Below are 25,949 nucleotides of genomic sequence, written 5' to 3' on the forward strand. Positions count from 1 at the left end.
GGAGGACTTTATATGAGCTAAAGAGTGACTGTCACATTGTGGGTAGAGGATTGCTCCTTTAAGACCATAGTAACCTGTTCCCTTACCTCTTATCTGTAAAGGTCCTTGGTTAGTAGCTGTTAAAGAGATGAGAATCTCATAGTAGTGTTTGTTACTTCTGTGTTTCTTAAAGCCGGGGTTAGCCTCATGCCTTACTCTGACTTAGAAAGGTAACTTTTAAAAGCTTTATTTCACCCTGTGTGATCTGAACTATGTGTTTTCATACATCACAAGACAAAACTACTTGTCAGGATATTTAAATTTATAGTATTTATTGAAGTGGCTTTTGTACATTAATTAGTGAAGTAGAACCCCTACTGCATTCGTTAAGCAAATCTTTGGTAGACAGTTAAGAAGAGCCATCACCACATTGACAACTGCTTGAATGGCTGATAAAGATAAACGTGACTTGCATCACGAGATGATTAAACTTTACCCATTCACAGGGAGGGATACAAAAATATGGAATATGCAGGCATTATTGCAGCAGGTGCTCTCGATTCAAATAAAATACTCTTACACAATTGAGTGGCTGAGAGAACTGCAGTTCTTTAGCGTGGAAAAAAGGAGGCTCAGGAGAGACCTGATAGCTCTCTACAGCTACCTGAAAGGAGGCTGTAGCAAGGTGGGCGTCCATGTCTCTCAGAAGTAACAAGTGATAGGACAAGAGGAAACACCCTCAGGTTGCGCCAGGGGAGGTTTAGACTGGATATTAGGAAAAATTTCTTCCCTGAAAGGGTTGTTGACTGTTGGAACAGGCTGCCCAGGGAGGTGGTTGAGTCACCATACCTTGGAGGCATTTGAAATACATGTAGATGCGGGGTTCGGGAGGTGGCTTAGTGGTGGGCTTGGCACAGCTGCGTTGGACTCTGTGATCTCAAAGGTATTTTCCAACCTAAACAATTCTATGATTCTATGAAACACAAGTGATCAGATTCTTTGTTGGCAATAACAGTAATGGTAGAATGAATAGCCATTTTTGTTGTAGTTAAAGCGCCTGACCCTTAGATGTATGGAGGTTTAAATATTCCATATAGCTACTATTTTTACCAAGGTGAGACTTCAAAAACAAAAACCACCTCACCCCCCTCAAACCACATTTGTTTTTTTTTCCCCAGTCTGTATTCCTGTTTATATTTGGAGCTGAGTTAGTTTTGCATTTTAAGTTGTTTACTTCTTCTGAATCTGGTAATGCTCCCCCACTTTTTTTTATTGTTGTTGTTAAGGCATTCTATTCTGTTTCTTTCAACAGCTTAGTAACATGATAGGAGGAAAGGCCTAAAGCTTTACTGGTACCTGTTCAAAAGGAATTTTGATTTTCAGTTAGTACTGAGTTAGACCTCTGGAGTAATCTTTTAAAGAACATGAGGGACAGAGCTAGCTGCAGTCCTAATATATGATCCAGGAGGGGCGGGGTGGGGTAGAGCATCTTCCAACTCCTTAGTCCTCATCATTATTAATTTTAATTTTGGTAATTTTGTAGTTGATAATACTAAAACAATGGCTTTCTAATATTTTCTTTCTGTTTTAGGACAAGTACTGAAACATCCAGGTTGTTCTGGTATATGTTAATATACTTGATCCATTCCAAACACATTCTGATAACTTGGTCTTAATGAAAGCTTTCAAGGAATTACCAGCTTTCTAATTGGAACTTTAATTTATGTTTATGTTAAGATACAGTCTTCCAGTATGCTTGCATTTATATGTCTGATTTCTTTAAAATATGTTCTAAAGAATTCTTTAGTAATCTGTTTTGTATGTCTCATCTTTTTGTTTCAACAGGTAGCATTACTGGGACTAGATGTTTTAGGTGCCTTTGTCAACAGACTATCAGGACGCTTTAAATCCTATATAGGAACTGGTAAGTGAAATGTAACTTTTTCTTAAGACCAAAAAATAAAAAACACTTCAACACCCCACCAGCTGAAGTGGAACCAGTTTTCTGAGCTAATAATAAGGTATTGGTAGGTGTTTTACTGCTGGTGTTAAAATTCAAATAATTTTATACTAACTTGTAAATATTAATGTTTTTAATGCAACCACTGATTTTTAGGTGGTGGTTGGGATTTTATAAAGGTTCCAGAAATATCTTTTCAGCAATTAGTTGTATGCTGTGTAGTTTCTTACCACTCCTGTATTATGTACTTGCTTACCACTCCCCACAACAGTTGTCTAAAAATTACATTGGACCAACATTGGACCATAAGTGTTATCTTTAACTTGTGTTAAAGATTGAAGGTTTTATTTGCAGATAACTTTAGAGCCTTATGTCTGCTGAAGCCTGTGGTCTCAGAGACCTATGTGGTCTACCTCCGGTTAGATAACTGGACTGTGGCTTTTAGTATCCTGAGCTTTTTATGGGATGAAAAAATAACTATCTTGTGTGAAATGTTTCTTTGAGTGGAGTTAAGATTAATGGGATCTACACATGTGGGTATCAAGCAGTTGTTCTGGGTGGTATGAGCAAACTATGACTCACTTTGCTGCTGCCCTTGAAAGGATAGTAATACTAGGGCATTAACATTGATTGGGTTACATCACTGGTCATTTTTAACAGAAGTTTCTAGCTTAATGTTGTTTTCCAAAATTTATGTGAAATAACTTATATGCTGTTCCCCCATCCACAGCTATTTCACATTGTCAAAATGTTAAGCTTCCTTGTCTTTGTGCATCTACTTCTTAGAGTTAAGAAATCAGAATTTGAAAGATTAGGAATACGAGGTACAGTTTGAGACATTACAAACTAAATTTGTTAGAAGTATATTTCAGGATGCTGTAGAACTACTGCAATAGAGCGCTACAGAACTTAAAATCTGTTGCAAAGGGGGTTTTTTGGCTGGTTAGTTTTGTGTTGGAACAGTGTAAGGAAACCGGAGGCATGTTGTGTTATGCAGAATACTGAATTCTGAAGAGTCTCCATTTGTAGCTACAAACAGTGCTAGACTTCAGAGTTTTATTCTGTTTTGATGTATATTTTAGTGGTGTGTAGAACTTAAAATCACAGCAACTTTATTGAAGGTCAGAAAGCTTTTTTCATTTCTTCTGTCCTTTTTTCTTTAAAGTGTGAACTGTTTGAGAATAGTTTGAAAACACTTCCTTTTCCTGGTCCCAGTAGTTGAGAAGTTTGAGATTAAGAGCAAATTAAAGATTTAAATTCCAGGACTCCGTAGCATTTATATCTTAAAAAAAAAAAAAAAAAGGAAGAAAAGAATGAGGACTGGCATTGGATGGCCATCAAACCTGTGGAACGTCAATGGATGTCTGAAGCTCTGTATTCCAGAAGTACGTTTTAGAAAAGCTGAGTAGTAGTGCTTTCAGGTGAAGTTGGTCCTCTGAGCATCTGCAGAATCAAGACCTGTGGAGTACATTATGCTGAATATGCAAGTCACTGTTGTGTGTGATCAGCTTTTTTTATATGATTAACAGACACTGAAATGTTAGTCTCAGTGAAGGCAGAAAACAATCTTTATTTTAGATGACTTTTCAGAAGAGTGATTTATAGTATGCATTCTCTTCAGTTGGTAACTGTCCCTTCAAGTCTCATAACAAGACATGGATAATTTTCAGTTCTGTCAGTGAAGCAATACAAAAACTTCATTGTAAATGTCTGGGAGTGTGGACAGTCCAGGTTTTATGAGTGTAATTAAAAGGACACTGGTGAGCAAGAAAACTGCTTCCCTCAACAAAATGTAAAGAACCAGCAATTTCCCAAATTATGTTTAACTCCACAGATTTGGCTTCTAATGTAATCTGAGAATGACTCCAGTAAGTCAGACCAAAGGCTGTCTGACAGTGATCTGTGCAGTGGTAACTCCTTCAGCATGACTCCCTAGTTGTCAGCAGTCTTGCAGTTTAGGGCCAGCTAAGGAAGATGGTTATCTTCAGTGTCTACCCCATCACCTTGTTTTCCTACAGCTTTACCTGGTTAGTTTTTGAACTCGCATAGACCTTTGGTTTGTTTCTACAGTGTTCTGTAGTAATGCTTAATTATGCAAAGCTTTTGTTTTGGACTGGCTGCCAGATGACTCGATGCTTGCTAGGTCTTCTGTCAGAGAGGAGAGCCATAATTTCTTATCTTCTTGACTGCGATTCTTCATTTTACAGACCTCTTCTGTGTTCCCCAGGGCTTAGTATTGGAGCCAGTTCTGTTTAATGTCTCTGTCGATGATGCGGGTGAGGGCATCAAGTGCACCCTCAGGAAGTTTGCATGTAACATTGAGTTGCAGGGGACTGTTGATCTGCCAGAGGGCAGGAGGCTGTGCAGAGGGATCTGGACAGGCCAGACAGGTAGGCCCAGGCCAGTTGTACGAGGTTCAGCAAGGCTCAGTGCTGGGTCCTGCACTTGGGTCACACCAGCCTCAGGCAGCGCTACAGGCTGGGGGCAGAGCGGTTGGGAAGCTGCCTGGTGGGAAAGGATCTAGGGGTGCTGGTTGATGGCCAGCTGAACATGAGCCAGCAGTGTGCCCAGGTGGCCAAGAAGGCCAACAGCATCCTGGCTTGTGCCTGAAATAGTGTGGCCAGCAGGATGAGGGCAGTGATTGTCCCTCTGTACTCAGCACTGGTGAGGCCACACCTGGAATCCTGCATTCAGTTTTGTGCCCGTCACTACAAGAGGGACGTTGAGGTGCTGGAGCGTGTCCAGAGATGGGCAATGAAGCTGGTGAAGGGTCTGGAGTGCAAGTCTTGTTGAGGAGCAGCTGAGGGAGCTGGGGTTGTTTAGCCTGGAGAAATGAAGGCTCAGGGGGGACCTTGTTGCTCTTTACAACTACCTGGAAGGAGCCTGTAGGCAGAGAAGGGTCAGTCTCTTCTCCCAGATAACAAGCAATGGGACAAGAGGAAATGGCCTCAGGTTGCGCTGGGGAGGTGTAGATTGGATATTAGGAAACATTAGTGCACCAGAAGGGCTGTCAAGCATTGGAGCAGGCTGCCCAGGGAGGTGGTGGAATCACCATGCCTGGAGGTATTTGAAATACATGTAGATGTGGTGTTTAGGGATGCGGTTTAGCGGTGGGTTTGGCAGTGCTGGGTTAACGATCTTGAAAGTCTTTTCCAAGCTAAACAATTCTATGACTCTATGAAAATGCAGTTAACTTCTCATTTATTGGAGTAAGTTATTGTAGGCACTTCCATTCTCACTGGAGATCAGGATTCCATCATGAGTACAGTGAAGGAAGATGTATATATGAAATATCTAATCTGGTTTCTGCCTTTTTTAAAATAAAAGGAATCGTATTTTCTAGGTGAAGTTTCACTCTTACAGCTCTACTTTGTCAAAAAATACCTTGAACCTTGAATGTATTTTTGCCTAAATAAAGAATATTATATTTTTGTGACCCTGAGATGTTTTTATTCATGATTCAGAACTCAATAAATGATGGAAGTATAATAACATATTACCCAAGTATAACATGGCAAAACATTCCATACACCCCCTCCCCTTAAATTTCCTTTTCAGTTATGATGGGGATAGACTTCTTTAAGTACAGCAAAAAATAATGTGACTGAATATTCACCCCCAAAAGCATTACAGGCTTTTTGTTAAGAACTAAAAACCATTATTATTTCCATCTTTACAGCCTAGGTATATGCCATAAATTAGATTTGGGCAAAATCAATACTATAGTTGTAGGACAGATGCTTTTCAATATTCCGAAGAGCGTGTTAGTGATCTTTATATAGAAGTATAATGCCTGATAAGAGACGTAATTCAGTTCCCTAGGCAACAATCTAATGTTGCAGTGACTTTCTTCCAAGGTGTTATCCTTTTATGATTAACCACATTACACGCTCTCTGCAGCTGGCATCAGTGTTCTGGGCACTTGGACTCACAAATTTGGGATTTTTTTTTAGTACTTCCAGTGAAGATGCTTGAAAACACTTTGCAAGCAATAAATATCTGGGTATGTGTTAGTTCGTAAGACTATGTAGCTATATTCTAGAAAAAATAAAGCAGATGGAGTGCTTGAGTGTTACATATTTCAGTATTTAAAACTATTGCTTGTTCTGTGATTAAAAGAGATTACATAAGAGGTACATAATTACCCTGTCAGAATCTTTTCCCAGGTGATGTTATTAATTATTAAAATACTATATATCAGGAATAAAACAGAATATCAGAATTATGGGCAGATGTGACTGCCCATGATAGTTTCTGGGAAAAGTATCTACTCGTACTTTGAATTTTGTTTTCCAAGAGGAGTGAATGTTACTTTGTCCTCTTGTTATTTTCAAAGGAGTGGGAAAACAAAAAGTATACTGAAGGTATATGGAATCTGTTTTAGTTTTAATGTGGCGTTATATCATGACACTTTTTCTGCATATATTGAACTGCCCATTAGTGTAGGGTATAATCGTATTGTCGTCCACTTTCACATACAACCTCACAAAATGTTGCAAAATACATTTTAGTTATCTGCAAATTAAAGGAAAGATACTGGTCACTTTAAAAAGACCAAACAGATCCACATGTTAAATTCAGATATGTACATATATGTGTAAGTCTGAATATAGATTCACATTTTACACGCAACCTTCCATATGTAAGTGTGTGGGTGTATGTATAATAGCAGTTTCAAATTCTTCCTACTGTAAAAAGAAACTAGTAGGCAAAAATAATTTTGGAAGATAGTTGTAGTGCTATGTACGAAGATGCGAAAACAATTTGAAGTGTTTAAATTCTTTCCCAGGTGGCTTCTAGAAGTGGTAGAAGAACCTTTAAATTAGATTCTTCAGAATAATTTAAATGCTTTTTCAAATTTATTGTTATAATTAAGCATGCAAGTATGTTGCCTGATGTATTTTACATCATTTGTAAGGACTTGGTGTGTGTGTTCATTTTTTGAGTGAATTTGCATTAAAAACATATGGTACAAAAATTTGGAAATACTTGAGTAAGACTGCATTTAGGTAGGTGACACCCAAATTCTTAATTTTTGCTTTTTTTCCTGCTTAATGATTAAAATATTTGGATGGAAAAGGTTTAAACATGCAGTTTAATCAAGATGTGACTCTTTAGTAAGTGGCTTTAATGATGTATGAAGACATGCTTTCCTCAACCCCATGAAAACCAAGAACTCTTTCAGAATGAGCTACCGTGGGTATATGGCATGTAGAAAAATACTGCATTTTCAGGTTTTAGGAGCTGACTGATTTTTATTCTTATTTTTCATTTTTACTAATTTCATCTAAACCTTGAGACTAATGGCATGATAGGCTGTGGCATCTGCAGATGACAAATGCTTGCAGAACACAGAAATGTAAAACCTGGAATAATTTAGGTTGAAGGAACCTTCAAGATCATCTGGCCCATGTGTTTGCTTAAAGTACGGCCAATCTCAAATGCTAGATAAAACTTTGAAATTAAATAATTGAAGAAATTGAATTGCTCAGAAAAATAGAAAAGCTTGCTTTACGTTATGGGAGAGAGTCTTGTCTCAAAGATACTTCGTTGTATCTAAACGCAGGTTGTGTTTTGTCTGATACTGTCTTTTTCCTTTTATTGTTTATTGACCTCATGAAAAGTTGTGTTGGATATCTGTTGTAGGATTTTCTTAAACAGTAAAATTCTGGCTATTTAAGACTTTCTAAAAAGGGCTTTTAGAGGACACTCCATTATTTGTATTTTTTTTCTCTAGAAGTTTTTAACAGCTTTTATGTTTTCAAATTTAACAAAAAGATTAACTTCCCACATCTCAGAGCATCCTTAAACTTTCTTTGGTTCCCTGTGTAGTTTATGATCATAGCTGATTTAAGCTATGACTTTTTTTTATCTTGGTGACAGGTTCTTTAAAGCTTTCATGTAAAAAAACCAAACAAACCACGTTTGTGCAGCCTTTTAAAGCTTTTTATGTCCTGGTTGGCTAGTGCTGGAACTTATTAGTAGTGGGAATGAATTTTATCTGGAGTGATCCGTGCCTGAGTGATAGGCTGTGATTTAGAATACCATCTGTGTGCTGTCTGTGGGCACTTCACTGTATGACACGTAGAAATGCAGTGCCATTAAATAAAAGTAGAGAAATCCTAGCCTTCCTTGGTTTCTGTTTGGGTCTAATTCATACTAGTTGTGTAAAAACCTAGCCAGAGCTAAAAAAAAATCAGATGATGACACGAACATTTATTCTCTACCTTGCTAGTTTTCTTGCTGATCTAATACACCTCTTAGAACTTGAAGGTTCTCTTAAATCCATGAATCTGTCAGGGTCTCAGGAACGTATCGTAAAGTGTTTGTGTTTTCCCTTCCACTACTAGTGATGAAGAGCAGATCTCACTAATCCTGTCAGAGCTTTTCTTAGTTGGCTCCTCGAGAGACCCAAATAAGCACATTAATGTCTGAATTGGCTTTTGATGAAACTTATTGTGGAGTGGGCTTTATATCGAGGAGGGGAGCAGTGAGGCCTTCTCTGAGACCCTGCTAATGATTCTTTGCTTAGAAGTAGTCCTTGGCCATGTGGGTCTGTCAGACCAGCCCTATTGCTGGCCCCGTAGGAGCCTCTGTGGGGTTCCTTGCTCTCCTGTGCATTTTATCCAGAAGAGCAGAGACTGCCCTAATTGCAGAGGCAGCTGTTTCCCACCCTGCTTTCTAATGGCAGCTGTTTAATGCTGCTGCCTGAGCTGGCAAGGTTTCTGAGAAAACTAGGAAGATATCGCTGCCTAGGTTTAATCTGTTTCCATCCTCAAAGCCTTTTCTTTTAATGTCTTAAGAAGTTGAGTTCTTCAGTAATAAAATTTTTGCCAACACTGATGTTGTTTCCGTGGTAAAGGTTCTTATTTGCTTAATGCTTTTTCAGTATTTTGCAGTAGACTTTGCAGTAGAGCAGACATGGACTATCTGAAGTTGGTTTTGAGAAATGGGTAGGTGTGAGAAGGTGTACATAACATAGGCACTTAGAAAAAAGAAAGTGTAAGTGGTCAAGAGAGAAAGAATAGAGAGGGAGCTGTGTGTGATAATACAAACTGGAAAGCTCCATACTTGTGTTGTAAGAGAAGGAACTCTTGTTAAAGTTTAACAAAAAGAAATTGTTCGTGCTACCTGTGGCATTCTTTGCTGCGGGGCGTCGTGCAGTTAAGCTGCTCAGGATTTTTAAAAATACATTGGGTGCTATTCGAGGCGCTGACTTCTGTGATTTGCTTGTTTATCATCTGTCCTGGTAGAGGAAATAAATGTTTACTCCTTCAGGGCCGTACTCTTGGGCCTTAACTCTTACATCTGCTGTTCAGCTAGTGGTGATAAAATCATCATGTGAATTTGTGTAAATGAAAATTTATTTAGGTTTATTGAGCCAAGAGAAGGAAGGTAAAGAATGGAAAAGAAACTGATGGGATAATAAACTCTGTTAGGGATTTAATAGCTCAGATGTAAACAGCCAGCCAGTTTGAGGTAAATCTGGTAGAACTAATGTGTGCTATAGAATATTTTTACTAACATTTCTGAGTTTTCTTTAGTAATCAAAACCTGTAAAATTATGGCATAACAATGTAGAAAACTTAGCAGGAAAAACTTAGGATTGGCTAATAGTGAAAGGAAACTGACAATATCCTAAAATTGGCATAAAGGCAAACTGAACGGCGTATAGTGCAACTTGGCTCTGCAAAGAATACCTAGGAACTGCAAAGGGAATCAGTGTCTCCTAAATTTAGTGCAATGTTTCTCTGCATATCAGCAGAACTAAATAAAAGGAAGTAATCTGTCATAGGTTATTAGGTTTTCCAGAATCCCATAGAAATAATTAAAGGAACTAGGCGATAGAAGATGTAAGATGGATAAGGTTAATATAAAACAGTAGGAATGTATGAATCTGTACAGAATGTGACAAATTATATACTTCACTGGTTAGGTTGTTAGGAGGCTACCAGTGAATACTGACTTTGTGCATGGTCCTACTTCTCCTTACTCACCTTTCTTTTACCTCCAACATCCATTTGAGATCTAGTTTGCAGACTGATGCCAGAAACAACCAAAAGCATATATTTGCACTGCAGCATAAAAAAGGTTGCTAATTTGATAATGCTGATGAGAAAGCATATAAAACTTCAAAGGAAAAGTATCAGCCAGAATGATTGTTCGGTTGTATTTGGAATGAAGTTGGAGAAATAAAAAAGCATTGTCCTTAGTGATGTATTTTCTGGTCATCCATTCTTTGGGATATATTAGTGCTGTAATCTTCTAAAGCATAAACCTGATTTTGGTAAAGGGTGCCTTTGTATTGCAAGTATGACTTCTGCTGTTCCTGGTAGGGATAGAAACCTTCCTAAAGCTGGCCAAGGTAAAAATTTTTTGTAGAATCTTAGTGCGCAAACACCCAGTAGACGATTCCTAAGGTGCAAAAACCTGCACAGGCAGTTCCTGTTGGCTCAGTTCCAACATACCTCTTCGCTCATGCTTTTGATTGACGTGTGTATCATCTCGGATGCCTGAATTCTGTCCTGAGTTCACTTTGTACACAGACAAATATTGATACAAGGGGTGGTATGGGCTGTGAGGGGGAACCAGGATGTGGTGTAGTGAGCAGGCAAAGCTGCTGCTTTCTAGTGGCAGCACTAGCTTATCTTGATGCAGAAAGCCTGTATTGTACTGTCATTTTTGATGCTAAGTTGTAATTGCTTGCTTTGAGCTTAGATGAGGTTTCTTATGATAACTCCAAGTTTTTTGTGCTCTGATGTTGGTGGGGAAGACTAGAGAGGAGTAAGGAGACGCCAGGAGGCTTGGAGAAGGTTGATCAGCAAAACAGGATGCTGGGATGGCCCTGAGTGTCCCAAATGTCAGAATTGTTATCTGGAAGGATGTTTCCCACTCATTCATATAAAGGACAGCTAATGCAGTTAAACTGTTTTTCACTATAGCTCTCCCTAGATGTATCTTTAATATTTGGGGGAAAAGTGACAAAGGCATTAGGTATTCAGATTTAAATATGTTTGGTGAAGATCCCCTCTGGTTGGGCATTCTGAAACTTCATCAACAGGCAACCAACTTCAAATAATTTCTTGTTGGACCTTATTTTGTCAGAAAAGTTGACCTACCAAACTGAAAACCAGCTGGTGGCTGCCAGCATTCAACAGCCTAATTTCATTTGCCTTATGCAAACAAAATGTGTCATGCCACCTTATGGGGTCTTAAAGAAACTTGAGATTTAGGGGAAAAACAAGTCAAGGCTGCAGACATCTGGGTCCTTTAACAGCTCCCACAGCAGGTTCTCTCTCTGTCAGAGCTCCACAAGTGACAAAGGCTGGCGGCGTGTTCAGTAGTTGTGTGTGCTGAAGTCTGCAGGTTGCGTCATAGCATAAACTCGGTGACCTCATCTTTGTTCAGCAGCCTCTAGTAGCTGTTCTCTGTGCTTGCCTTGGTGATATGAGTCGAGCCCTGTTATCTGCAGCTCTGTCAACTGACTCAGTGTGCTAATTAGTCACAAAGGAGCCGTGTTCCTGCAGGACTGGCACTCGCTGTGTTTCCCTCCACTGGAACCAGCTTCTCAGTGGCTGTGTTGTTTCCCTCTCTGCAAAGCCGGAGTTGCCTTCAGCTGCCCAACAGTCAGGTTAATGTAGCAGACCTCACCCGTAACATACGGTATGGGTAAAAGGTCAGTTTAGAAGTGCTGAAAACAGTAATGAAAAGTACTGTTGGCAAGAAAAACGTAATCAGTGAGTGTATGAGTGATGGGATGTTTACGAGAGGTCAGCTGTGTACTCCCAAAAATCACTTCTTGAATTCTGGATGTTTCCTCTGCGTTCATAAAATGGAAGGAAAGCCAAACCAAACAAAAACATCCCTCAAAAAACCAAATGAAAACAAAAAAACTAACACCCACACCAAAGCAACAACAAAAACCCCAACCCAAAACAAAAAAACACAAATCCTTCTCTTGAAACCGTAAAATGAAAGTAGCTGTAATAATTTATTCAGCAGGGAATGGGAAAAGAAGATGGATGAAAAATGCAAAAATTTGATAGCTAAAGATGCCAGTGGCATATCCAGAGCTGGTAGAACTAAATGTATAATTAGAACAATTAGAAAGTGTTCAGATGCAGCAGGAGGGGAGGTTGAAACTTCAGCTGTGTATTTGTCCAGCAATAATGATGGTACAGAAATGGCTGCTGGATTTAATGTAGGAACAGAGGACTGAGGAGATCTCCTGAGTTACTGGTTCTGTTCCCTTACTTCTGCTGGCAGCTCAATTGTTTAGTTATTGCTGTAAAATGATTAAGTACTGTTAAAATTCTTTCAGATCTCCCTTTCAAAAAACAGGTGATACAGTTACTTGTTCTGTTAGAATAGGAAAATTAATTTTATAGCAGCCAGCAGCTGAGAGAGGTCAGGCAGCAAGTGGAAAATACTCTCAGGTGTTCTGACATGTAACACCAAGTGCAGACAAATGTGATTTTAGCTGTTACTGTATCTTTTTTGTTGTTGTTGGAATATGAGCAAGTCTCAAAGAGACTCAAGGTAAATACTATGTCAGCTTTAGATGTTTGGAATAAGTGGTATGGCAATTGCAGGCTTAGCCCCAGCTTAACTGAAGTGCAGGAACAGAAGGGTGGGCTGGGTGGGTGTGGTGGACTGTGTTGAGTAAGTTCCACCTAGGTTACCTGACTGATACTTGCAGCTGTTAGAAAACCATGGATCAGATCAGAAACAAAAGCAAACGCAGAAGGTTGAGCTGTTGGCGGGTATATGTTACTGGTAGCATGTGAGACTGCTTTTTCTAGCTGGTGTTTCATGTGCTTACAGTAACTTTAAAAGCACTGACCCATGCGAGATGACATCTGTGCGGATCCCGTGTCAGTTGTACTTCCTGAAAGAAGGCGGCACACTTGGTGTGCATCACCCCTCATTTTGAAGGGCTTGTACCAAAAGCTCTGGGGGGGAAGAACCTCACCGAGCACATGTGTAGGCCCAGATGGAGGACTGGGAACCAGTATGGCAAGGTGCCTTGCATAATGCTGATCTAGGCATTCATTCAGATAATTTTCCTAAATAGCATAACATTAATTTGTGTATCTCATGTAGTTATAAACTTCTCTCTGGGTAAGTGAGAAGAATTAGCAAGTCCCTTCATTTTGAGTGGGTTCTGATTTTTAGTATGTGAAATCATCAGATATCATGCAATAGTAACTGTTATGATACTGCAGTATCAGTACTTACTGAAGTAAGGCCAAGTTTATAGAAAATACACTGTGTGACTAGGAGGGTTTTAAAAAAATATTTGTAATTAAACAGCAAAATCCCGCTGATGTTTAAACTCACCAGGCCTAGTGTTATTTTACAGAAAACACAGACATTCAGAAGCTACTAGAGTACTTTTTGAAGATAAAATTGAAGTAATTCATACAGTTTTTAAGGCAAGAAGCTTGCTTTCTTTTTAGCCTGTTGGAAGGTACTATTTTCTTCAATTTCAATCCAGTGCATTTGTTGTTAGTCTCATAACGTACTCAGAAATGTATCTTAAATCTGTTTCAGGAAATATCCTTAAGTATTAGAAAAACTTCATTGGGTGTTTAATCTTTTTTCTTTTTCTTCTTCCCCTCTCTTGTAGTTCTCCTGCCTTTGATAGATCGTATGGGAGATGCCAAAGACCAAGTTCGAGAGCAAGCACAGAATCTTATATTGAAATTGATGGATGAAGCAGCACCGCCCATGGTATGATTACTTAATATAGATATAGATGGAGGCCTCCAGTGAGCTTGTGACTTATGTACAATCTTGACTTTGAATATGTTACAAAGTAATGGTGACTGTTAATGGTGTAAATGTTAAGGATATTCTTAATGGATTGATGCTCATGCATTGTTCAGCTAGAGATAAAAATCTGGCACAGTACAATCTGCAGTTTTTGCATATCATAGGTAAATTCTGAGTAGATGTTTTCATGTCATGTGGCAGGACTTTGTTAATTAAATCATGTTAGAAGCATCCTCCTGGGCTTGAGTTTGCATAATGAGAATAACTAAATTTATTTAACTCTGAATTTATTTTAAAACTAGCTTTGTACTTCAACATGTAGGAGTAGTCCTGCAGTTGAGATGGTACTTTCTAACTTAAATCTGACTTTCTAGATGTATGACAAACATGCTGTGTGAACCTTGGACAAACTTAGGTGGGGACAAGTTGCCCTCTGACTTGTCTTAGGTTGAAGTTTAAGTTAAGCAAATCTTTTTAGAGTTCTGTTATGTGGCTTCCAAGTGCTAAATCTTAAATCTCTGCTCTGTGAGTCTGAAAAATGTAGGATTGTTTAACAGGATTATATTGTTTGATCAATGATGTTATTTGAAACTCAAAGGAACCTGGTTGTCAGTATGAACTTATTATTTGAGTTTCTGAAGAAAATCTGTTTCAGGGTATTAAGTGCAGAAGTTAATAGTGAACGTCCTATTTTTTGTGAACAAAAAAGAGGTTCTTTTGCATGCTAATTCCTGGCTTTCTTTATTCATAGATACGGGTTTGAATGTTTGTATGCAGGGAATAAGATTTTGCAGACTCGATCTGCAGTGAGAAAATTGTTTTGTGTTGCTTTGTATGCCTGAGAGGGAAAGCAGGTAGCATGTTAGGCCACTACAGAAACACACTAATCTCCTTTCCGACATGAGGCATTCTGTCACATTATTTGGTCACAGATCTGACTGGGATTTAGGCATCTAAATCTAGTAGTGTCGTTCACAAAGGTGTGCCTTTACCTTTTCGCGACATTAAGTTTTGATTGTGTGCATTGATAAAGAGGCTTTGCAGCTTTTTTTCATGCCTAAGTGCAAGTAGTTAGTGAGTGACTTGTTCCTGTGCCCAGGATGCTCCCAAGTGCCTGGCATGCTGACCTCATGGTACACCTGCCTTTATGGTAACATTTGGATGAATGTGCAGCAAAGCATCTTGGAGACACTTTGATTTCAACAATTGCTGATAAAGAATATGGCGACTGTTGCTTCGTGCTAGATGCTCATCATGAAAGAGTTGTAGATTACTGGTCCATCTTTCAGTTTCTGAGGAGCTGTACACTGAGGTGATGGAAAGAAGCTTCCATCCCATTTGAAGCTTACTCGGTGTCAGAAAGAATACAAGGTCCATGGGGTTCAAGGAATCGTGTCTTTAAGTAAGAGAAGGTATGGCTTTTCTGGTAACTCCCCTAGGGCAGGAGAAACCTGGCTTCAGTTGTCTGCTCTCAGGATCGCTTATGTGTCACTAAAAATTTGGATGAAAAGCATCAATCATCCTCACAACAGGGACCAAAACAGAGAAGTCTTTCCTGTGCCTCCAACACTGAAATACAGAGGTTTAGGCTCCCTTTGCTGCAGAGAAACATGAAGAGTTGGGTGGAATAATTTTTCTGGGATAACTCCTGTAAGTTCCTTTCCAATCAGTTCATCTTGTCTGTTCTAGTATGTTGTTGAATAATAGTTTGTCTTGTTGCCAGGTCCCTTTTCTTTTTTCAGCCGTGTTTGGCTTTTTGTTTGGTTGGTGTGGTTTTGTTTTTTTTTTTTTGTAAAGGATTAGATGTAGGTGGTTATGGGTTGGAAAGCTTAAAAATAAGAATATAGGTGGTATAAATGCATGAATGGGACATAAGGAGGTTGACACCAACTGTTGCTAGCAAGTCATGAGAGTTGAAATTTCTAAGCAGCCATTTGAATTTCTTTGTTTAGAAGAATTCAATTCTTTAGAGTAGGGTTAATTTAGTGAAAGACTAAATTTTCTTTTCTGTCTACTTTGTTTCAGTGCTTGAGAGTTCCCTCTCTATCTGTATTTTTGTATACTTCACAGTGAGATTTTCCTTTTCCTGTATTTGTCTGGAATAGTAGGTTAATTGGAAGGATGTTTTCTTCTGTAAAATCCTGGGTTTTGGTGTTAAGCTGTGCAGTTTGGGCAAGCAATATCCTGCTTGTCTAAGGTTTGCTTTCTATAAATGTGATGAGGTATAAACCAACCAAACAAGTAACCACAGATGGGTGATCATGATCAAGCAGGTCTCTAACTGGAAAATGTTGTGCCTGTTATCAAGTGTGCTATCGCATTAATACAGAGGATGCAGTATTCCAGCTCTTACACTGTCTGGTTTTGTTGATCAATAACTGTGAGGTGGTGTGTTGTGGGTTTGTTGATTTTTCTTTTTTTGAAAGCCAAATATTATATGCACATTTTTGCAATCCTGATTTTAGGAGATTTGTACGGAATCATGATAGGTTGCAATTGCAGCAGTCGGGGGTAGGCATGAGGGTGGTGTCTGGGCTGCAAAATGTGCTGTTGCCAGTGTGCAGCCATCGCTAGGCAACGCTCCCCGCGGATGCTGGATGCTGGCGGGCTGCGGCTGTAATGGCAGCGCTGCAGCTGGGCGAGTTGCAGTTTGAGTCTGTGCATCTGCTCTGAAACACCACTGAGAATCCCTGCTCTCGTAAGCTTCGTGTTTACGCTTCTTGCACTCTTAAGGTACAGCTAGAGAACAGGAAGGAGATGGAAAGGTAAAAAAAATAAACGGAGGAGGGAAAGCCTGAAGGCAGGCAATGAAAAACGAGTGCGCAAGAAGGTAAATGAGGGTTTAGTGTTTAGCGAGCCCAGAGTGTTGTAGTACAGGAAGTGGCACCCGCACAAAAGGAGAAACGAAAACAGAACAAAAATGGAAGCAAAGGATTTAAAATGAATGGGCAAGAAATAACTAAAAAATGAAGAAATTAATTTAAAGCAAAAGTAGGGGAGAAGCGGGCAACAGGAGTATGGATAAGGATGAGCTAAAATGGGTGAGAGGAAATTTTCTCTGGGAAACAACATGAAGGATAAAGAATATAGCAACTTCAGTTTGAGTCAGTAGTTTGTAATGTTAATGTTTGTTTTATGTGTGTTAACTCTAAGAATTCTGCATGTGTTTAAGAGATGTTTTTCAAACAATAAAAATACTCAACTAGATTTCTGATGGATGTTTTTTAGAAATTTTTTTGTGTAAGAATAATCTGTGTTTTGTTCCATACTGTGCTTTTCAGTAGTTAATTTCATCTGAAAAGTGCTTTTACTTTTCCAGTGGACCTGTTTCCTGGTTTGTGTTTGTTGGTTTTTTTTTTTATTTTTCAACTGTTATGAATGTAATTATGAAGTATGAGTAGAATTACATTGTGTTGTGCTGCTGCTAATCAAAGACAATTATTTCTGTTTTCATAGTACATTTGGGAACGCCTTGTCATTGGTTTTAAACACAAGAATTACCGATCCCGAGAAGGAGTGTGTTTGTGTCTTATTGCTACCTTAAACATGTAAGCTTTTTGTTTCTATGGAGACATAAAGGTTCTATCCTTCTGAGTGCAATTTTTCTCTGAAATTAATACTTTAGGAAGTCTGATTCAATTAAATTAATAAATGGGGGAAAATCAAGCAATTTGTGAGCTTTCTGAAAGAAAACCTAAAGGGTACAGTATTTTTGTCTTATTTAAAAGTAGACAAAGGACTAGTAAGAGAGAGAGGGAGCTTGATTGATGTCAGTTTGTATTTTATCTATGCTAAGCTAGAAGTTCACTTCTGCATAAAGCATTTTCTGTTTTTCTGTAAAAAAAAAAATAAATAAACATTTAACTTTTTTTTCTTTTAGTTATGGTGCACAGCCGTTAATCCTCAGCAAGTTGGTACCGCATCTGTGTACAGTGTTCGGTGACTCAAATAGTCAGGTAAGGCTTTCATTACTTGCTAGTACTTCAACTATACTTTGACAGAGGAATGAAAGCAAAATAAATGTAGACATTTAAGAAAAGTCGATGGGCTTGTTAGTATACAAAAGATCATTATTTTCTGCCATGAGAAACAATAAACCCATTTTCTTCTGAATTGGTCCCTCCATTAGAAGATGGGAGTTGCAAAGCCAGCCGTGTGGTGATATACTGGCCCCTTTGGTTTTGTCTTCAGAGGCTGAAACTAGTCATTACTGAAAATAGTTGTTTCTTACAGAGCTTGTTGAAAGAAAGGAAAAAAATTCTTATTGACAAGAAATGCCTCCAGAAGGGGCCCCCTGCATGAGACCTGTACTAGTCTGACAAATTTGCTGAAGCTAACTAACATTATCATGTGTAATAATTTCCTAAATGGAATCCAAATGGGATTTGAACACATGCAAGAACTGTAGTTAAAATCAGTTAATTAAGCAAAAACCTCTGCATTGAAAAATCAAGATGTAGTTCCTGATGGTGACATCTGAACTTCAGAGAACCTTAAATCAAGAGATCTTAGCCATTTCTGTTTGATCTGAAGTTGTGTCTGAGATAAGAGGCTAGGAAAAAAGTAAGGAAGAAGGGTAGCACTGGTAGGAGATTGGCAAATAAACAGGATAGGTCTTTGCTTATTTTCAGGGAGCAGCAAAGTCCTTGTCTCCTCTGTATAGCATAGTAATCCTGTTGTAGTCTAGAGAAAATATGTTAAGAATTTGTCTTGTTTGTTGATCATTAGTAAAGATGTAGTTCATATCTTGATCAAGCAATTGTGAGTATAGTTCGAACTGTTACAAAGAACAATACTGAAGTCATTCCAGTAATTCTTTATAGAGAATAATGGCATTTACTAACATGCATTTTTGGCAGTTTTTATTCTGATGACTATGGTTTGAAATTTTTCAAGAGGCACTCCATCTCCTTGCTTCAACTGTTCATTCCCCGTTTCCTGTCTTGTCTTACTCCATTTCTTGTGCTTATGTGATGCCACTTAATTCCTGTTGAAGGAAGTAAAGAATGTGCCGATCGCTTTGGCCTGCTGTTGGGGGCAGTGAGGTCCTTAGTTTTCCAGTAGGGCCTCGCAGTGTGTATGAACAGATGAAAACAAGATCAAGTGTCAAGACCGAGAGCAAGGACTTACTTTTCTGGAAGTGTTGCCCACTGTGACAGTCCTAAAAAAAGTCCATTTTTTCCACAGGTATTATTCTTGTGTCAGTCCCAGAAACTCCCTCTAGAGCTGTTATTTCTAGGATTTTTTAATTTACCATCTGGAGATGCTCTAACTTGGAACAAATACCATCTTGAAATAACAGTTGTATTTACTTTCCCTTCTATCCTCACTGTTTCAACTGTTTTGTAAAATGAGTTGGCATGCAGGTTGATAGAAACTGGACTATTGGTGGGTTGTCAGCAAATGTTGTTTTCATTCCTGTAGCCCTGAAATTAACAATTCAAATGACTTTCACAGGTGAGAGATGCTGCCATACTAGCCATTGTAGAAGTTTATAGACATGTGGGAGAAAAAGTACGAATAGATCTTACGAAGAGAGGAATTCCTCCTGGAAGGTGAGTTAGCTGTTTTAGTTTCGTAATCCTGAGCTGTTCTGTGTTCTTTATTGGAACTCTAAACTCACTAAAACATTTGTTTTAAAATTATTACAAGCTTTATTTTATCTTCTAGTTAGTTTTGCTTCTGTCATGATGTTACTAGTATTCCTGACTTTCTTTTGCTGTTGGGTTTTCTGCTTGGAAGAGGCATACAGGTGTATGGTGAACAGCAGCATTACATACACCAGTTAAAATCCCCTGACTTTAAGAGAAGCTGAGAGTTGGACAGAAGTAGAAAAATGTTTCAAAATTAAGCAAATATATACTGAATGCAGTGGAGAAATAACTAGAAAAATACTTGAATACATACATCTTGTTCCTTTAGAGTTGCTGTTCTGCCTCAGTGTAGAAGAGTCTCAACCAAAGCGCTTAAATCAATACTTTCGATGTATTGTGCATGTTTGAGAGAGGACACGTGTGTGCATACACGTGTGAGTGTGCAGTGAAAGTATGGCCAATCAACAAGGTGCTGCTTTCTTGAAGATACTTAAAATGGAAAAATTGTCCTCCCTTGCTTCTTGCTAATTGCATCAGACCAATCCTTTCCACCCTATGTTCTGCTTATGGGCTACAATGAGGTGAGAGGTGCTTTTCAAAATAACTACTCACCAGTTCTGAAGTTGCCTTTCTGCAGTTCAGTGAGGAAGGAGTATTCAGGAGGAGTGTTTATTGGTTTAACTGTTACACATGCCATTGCAGGACACAAAAGTGCAAGGAATTTTTGAAAATGCATAGTTTGGTCCTTTCTTTTTCTGAAAAGTGATTCCAATATTTAAAGGCTTGTCTGTATTGTGTGTAGATTAGTTTATATGAAATAAAAGTAGCCATTGTTTTGTTGTTATCTTTATAAGGATTTCTTTAAGACAGCTGGACAGAGCTTAAAATTGTACTTAGCGGGGAAGACTGTTTATACAATATAATCTTTAAAATATTCTTTATTAGAACATTTTGCGCCTTTTAAAATGTGTTAACCCTTTATCAATGAATGCACCACTTCGAGTCTTCATCTTGCTGCTTGATTTTGCTGAAGCTGAATGTATCTAATATATGGTCTCGGAGAGAATGTAAGAATGGATACCATACCTCATCAGACCTTTCTAAAAAACTCTTAAGTCAAATTTTTAATGATTATTTGTAGGGTTCAAAATACTATAGGATAATGGTGCTGAATTTATTGTTTCACGTTCCAGGCAGAGTTCAGCCTGTATGGATAAAAGTTTACCCTGCCTGTGGGAATGGGAAATTGTACACATTCTATTCTATTCTATGGCTGTCATAGTTGTAGATTAATAAGAGATTATATGGTTACCAAGAAATTTAAGCCGTATTCTACAGTTCCAACAATTGGGTTTCATAGCAGATAACTGAAACATACCAGAGAAGGTCCTTCTTGCAGTAAGATAGTCTTGGACATCTTTTGGAACAGAGAGTAAGAGCAAAAAAATACAGAAAACAGCAGCCTTTGTTTGTACTATGAATGCTGGGTCTGTCCGTAAGTTTAGGTTCTACACTAATCCTGTTCACATTTCCATGTGATACAAACTGAGTAAATCTTGGGATCCAAATAGGATGAAACACCATAGGAACTTTGTCTTCTCAAAGCAATCAACAGCTGCTAATTTAGTTGCAGTAGGTGCCAAATTGTCCTTTCAACTGCCTGAATCAGTTGAATTCAAAATTCCCTCTGATCTGAAAGCAAGCATAGTTGTATCATTTGTATTTACATAAAGAAGCAAGGCTGTACTTGGTTCATGTTAAAGGGGTTGTTGCCACTGAATCTCAACAGTTTTGCACCTGACAGCCAAGGCTAGTGTAAAATACTACGTGAGCTGAGTCTCGGTGCTTTGTCTTCTGCAGCAATTTTCAGGTGTGGATGAAGCGGGCAGCTATGATTTGAGTTGAGAGCAAGGCTGCTAGTCTCAGACCCATTAATCGCCAAGAGAAAGCGGAGTTCCTGTAGTCTTTTCTTAATCTTTCACAGAAGTAACAATGTAGTTAACAAAGCTCAGGAAAGACAGATTAGCTCTGTGGTAGCTCAGATCGTTGTTCCTTCAGAGGCAGACCTAGTTTAAGATATTTCTCCCCCATACTGGTCATTTTTCCCTTAGCTTACATACATTAAAATTTTCATACAGTTACGCAGGAGCTATGATCTGTGAGAAAAAAACCTTTGATATAGTGTATCATATCATTGCTTTGAGGGGAATCTGTGTTCATATTTGTGTGTCTGGGTAGGTTTTAAGGGTTTTAGGTATTACAGATAATCTGTAGTTCAGACACTGCTGCTTTCAGTTGTTGAGTTCAGCCTTAAAGAACTGCACTGCCACTACTTCACTATATGACAGGGCATTAAAAATAGTGTATAAACATAAATATGAGCAGAAAACCCTATTCAGTATTTGGTGTGTGTGTGTGTGATTTAATAGAATGTAGGCTTGTTTAGTTTACATAACAAATTACACATTAGAGATCTCTGTGTTGCAGCTTGAATGCACTCTGTCCTAAAGCACTGAAAACAAGAGCTCATGTCTGCTGAAAGGAAGGCAGGAAAGTTAATTAAGCATTGTTTTGAGAAATTGTTCAACTTCCTTAAATATGCCAATGATACATACATGTTGTGTTTATATAAATCCAAATGTAGTTAGTAATTTAATAATAGTAGGCTTAGAAGGTTTTGTAATCTGCACCTGGTAGGTTTGCCTTTGTGGAGAACACTGCATTTTTCTAGAGAAGGTTATTTGGCTTGTTGGAGCCCAGGTACTCAGTAAAAGAAGATGGGATCTTACTTCTGTAGTTCAACTCTTACTCACTGCTGCTGTGTTTTTCTTCAGTGCTTTTTTATTCTTCATAGAGATTAATTTGTGAGATCGCTTATAAATAAAATCAGTGAGTTTCTTTATTTGTTACTTTTTAACTTAAAAATCTCAGAATAATAATGTGCTTTTTGCCTGAAGCACATTCCTTTTTCAGAAAAAATCAGTATCAGGTCAGCGGTTGGGAATTTGGATGTTGCTTTCTCTTTTAAAGTCTCTGCCAAAGGCGTTTGGCAGCCTTTGGTATTGGGCCTGTAAATATTGGTGTTAATACATTTGTGAATACTGGAAGCGGATGTTACATTTCTTCTGCTGTGAACCAAGAACAGTGAACAGGTTTTGTTCTATATGGGCCAAATTGAATTTGTTACAGTATGGATTCTGTGTGACTGATCTTCCCTGAATGGAAATAGTGTATGTGGCTCTGGATAGCAGTTGCTTACTTTGAGTGTTAAAAGCTTTTTAAGATCTTTCAGGAAGTCATCTGACAACTTTTTCCACTGTTACTTGAGAAACATAAATGTATAAAACGAGTTATCTGTTTAGTACTTATGTCTAGGGCCATAAATTCATATCCTGAAATGTTAAAGCGCTTTACAGTGTGCGTTTCTGAATACTGCATTTTATGTGGTATGCATATTCTACTTAATCTGTCTAGTTCATGTTGTAGATGAGGTCCATCTGTGTGGCCAGATGTGGACATCTGTCTGTGCAAAATACCTTTTTTTTTTTTTGGAAGGGGGAAGTAAGGGGAAAAAAGTACAAGGTTTCATATGGGCCATTTCCTGCTTTAGACTCACTTTAGACCTGAAGAACAGGCTAGTTACCACCCTTTCATCTTCTTTATCCTCCTGCTGTTGACAGAGGAGCAGTGCTTTCTTGCTTCTTCATCACAAGGTCCAAACTTTTAGGCATCCCTCTCTGCCTGTCGTGCAAAACTCTATGAAACATGGTCATAAATAATGGCTTTTCAGTCTCGAAGTGCAGTTCATGTTCTTCGCTAACATCTGTGTTTCCATGTGTGTGCATGTTGGCTCAAGCTGTCTGGGAAGGCCATGTATTCCTCTTGTTGAACGTAATCACCAGAATATGTTAATCCTTTGATAGAGACCTGTTGCCTGCTGTAGGAGAGGGTTTAGCAGGTTGCCAAAAGCCCCCATTTAAGTGCTGCGATCTCATACTTTCATTCATTCACTGAGGCAGCAAAAGTCACCCAGCCCATGCAGAAGTGGCCCGCTGTCCTGAACATGTGGCTTTCATCAATGGAGATTTTTCCTTCTGTATGTGAAGTTGCAGAAGACCTGTCTGTGCCTTTTTGGAGAAAGAAGATAATACTTCTATTCACTAGTGACATAGTATTTGTATGGATTGATGGATCACCGTACTGATTGATTGTACATGTCATATCCAGGCTTGGGCTTGCAGATAGGAGATAAAGGAGTAGTGCTGCTGCTGCTCTTAGAGAACATTTCTCATTGGTGATGACAACGAAACCAGTCTTCACCCAGCCCTGTAAACTTTCTTGGATTCCTCTTGGCCAGGTTCTCTTTTGCAAGAAGTCGAACTTCTGTAAATGTTCTTAAATTGAGCATAGTTGCAGTAATTTTAGAGACTTTGGCCCATGCTGCCTTGCTGCCTGTGGCTATGTGAAGAAATGTGGAAAGACCGTAGCATAAAGAGCTGAGTAGGAGGAGAGGGAGGAAGAAACTGTTGCGAGAGTCTGCAAGGTTGTAGTTATAATTCCTGTAAGCTGTACTAAAGAGAGGGCTAGATCTACAGTAGTGCTTTGACCATATTGTCAGCTGCGTTTTACTGGAATTTTTTAAAAATTATGACAAAATAGCATGTTGTGTGCCTCTGGTCATAAAGACATGCTTTGAAAGCTTTACGAGTGGCAGTACTGTGTTCTCCAGCCTGCAACACTGACTATATAGCATGCATTGCTGATAAACACATTTTTCAATGTTCATAGTTAGTAGTTTATCAGGTATTTTGCCCAGAGTGGGAGTCAATGTGTGTATTATTATAGTGTATTTATAAGGAAGCATTTTGTTTTTCTCTTATATTTAAAATGCTCAGGAAAGCATTTTTGAAAACTGAGTTCAAAAAAGCATGATTTTTTTATTGTTATTATTTTGAATCCTCTAAAATGTGTGCCAAATACATAACATCCACCTAACAGGATATAAAAATTAAGGTGAAATTTTAAAGGAAATCTGTTAATCTCTCTAGTCTTCCTGTTCAGTTTCTCTCAGGATAACAGTTTCAGCCTTTCAGATGTAGTGTGAAGTCCTCCTTGTTAACCAGGCCAACTGTTAATGCAGTGTTTAGTAGAGAATCTGGCAGCGTTGAGGGCAACCTGCAATCACTGTTAAACAATAAAAATACTTCCTATGGTACATGCAAAGTAAATGCATTAACTTCCTTTTACGAAAGCAAGATGGCATTTAATGCATTACGATGTGTATTGATTGGTGTTTGAGCCTCTCGCTTGGTAGGTTTGAAAGCACGTAGCATGTTAATGGGATTCCATGTGACGTCACTAAATGCTAGTACCAAAGAAGCATACAGTAACAACTTGTTTCAAGTGTTAAGTGCAAAAAAACCCCCATTTCAGTATAAATCGCCTTTGGTTTACAAATTGACCTTTTAATTAAAAGACTGAGGCTTAATATTAAAGCAGTGTATGTCTGAGATTTGTGAATTGCTGCCATTTCAGCTGTTTTCACAGAATGGTTGGGGTTGGAAGGGACCACTGGAAATCATTTAGTCCAGCCCCCTGCTAAAGCATGTTCACCTAGAGCAGGTTGCACAGGATTGCATCCAGGCAGGTTCTGAATATCACTGGAGGAGACTCCACAACCTCCATAAACTCCACAACATGATTTTGCTGTGGCTGCAATGGCTGTAAACAAAATGCTGGTGCAAAAGGAAGAGGATAAAATAGGTTCCAGAGGGAAGACTGACAAGTACGTTAGGGGAAGATCAGGCAAACTACTGCTGAGCTACTTATAGTTCTGAGTTAAGTTGAGATGGTAGGATAACTGCTGGTTTGTGTTAAAGGTTATTGACTTAAATGATTAAGGTTTTTTTTTTTAGTTTTGTTTCTTTAGATGCTTGCAGTAGAGTAGGCCTTTTTGTGGAATTTTCAGCTAAGTCTGGGTAGTTCATGTTTGTGGGCCTGTTAAGCCCAGGAGAAACGTGCTCTGTAGCAGATAGCTTTGAAGTATTTGAAAAGTAAAAAATAACACCTTGAGAGCCCTAAAAAATTGGAAAGTGGGGGCAAAGGCTCAGGCTTTGTATACTATTGTCTGTCTGCTTTTCATGATTTTATCCCGTTCTTCCTTATTAGATAAGAGGTACTAGTGCATGAGAGGGTATGCAGTGTGTCAGAGGAGGTAGGCTGTGCACAGTGAGAGCGCACGGCCTCTACACGGGTCATTGAGTAAAAGTGGTGTGTGCATAAGGTGGTGTTGAAGTTAAATCTTTGTGTGTCCTTGACTTTGCCGCTTTATTTATTGTGAGAATTTTCATACTCAAGCACTGTTCTTAGCCATTTTTCTTGGTTTGTCTTAAAATAGTTTGGATTGTGAGTTGTAAATGGAGCCTTTCAGTTTTTGCTCTTCTAGCAAATGTTGAATTGGCTAATACAGGCTTCAGCGCTGGTAATGAGCTGAACTGTACCTGTTCGGAGAGTTGCAGACTGTCATGTGATTTGTAGTTCATAGCTCTGCATTTAAGTTCAGGATTCAGTCCTGCTGGTCTTGTAGCTAAGAAATCACATGCATGGTACAGGTATTACCATGTTCTGAGTAGTCTGAAATG

The 25,949-nt window shown here is 38.6% G+C and overlaps 1 protein-coding gene across 25 annotated transcripts in view; it reads left to right on the forward strand.

The window, feature by feature from the left end:
- The window catches only part of CLASP2 (cytoplasmic linker associated protein 2), a 146,587-nt gene that overhangs the window by 10,088 nt on the left and 110,550 nt on the right, over nucleotides 1-25,949 (forward strand). For 24 of the 25 annotated variants that reach the window (XM_037387049.1, XM_037387048.1, XM_037387054.1 and 21 more), the window contains exons 2-6: nucleotides 1,825-1,903; nucleotides 13,569-13,672; nucleotides 17,171-17,262; nucleotides 17,595-17,670; nucleotides 19,172-19,269. In XM_037387049.1, the coding sequence (XP_037242946.1) occupies nucleotides 1,825-1,903; nucleotides 13,569-13,672; nucleotides 17,171-17,262; nucleotides 17,595-17,670; nucleotides 19,172-19,269 (449 nt within the window). Of the gene's footprint in view, nucleotides 1-1,824; nucleotides 1,904-13,568; nucleotides 13,673-16,716; nucleotides 16,756-17,170; nucleotides 17,263-17,594; nucleotides 17,671-19,171; nucleotides 19,270-25,949 lie in introns of those variants that run through there. The other variant, XM_037387076.1, reaches the window with a different exon arrangement.

Source organism: Falco rusticolus, chromosome 4 (assembly GCF_015220075.1).
Source record: "Falco rusticolus isolate bFalRus1 chromosome 4, bFalRus1.pri, whole genome shotgun sequence".
Lineage (NCBI taxonomy): Eukaryota > Metazoa > Chordata > Aves > Falconiformes > Falconidae > Falco > Falco rusticolus.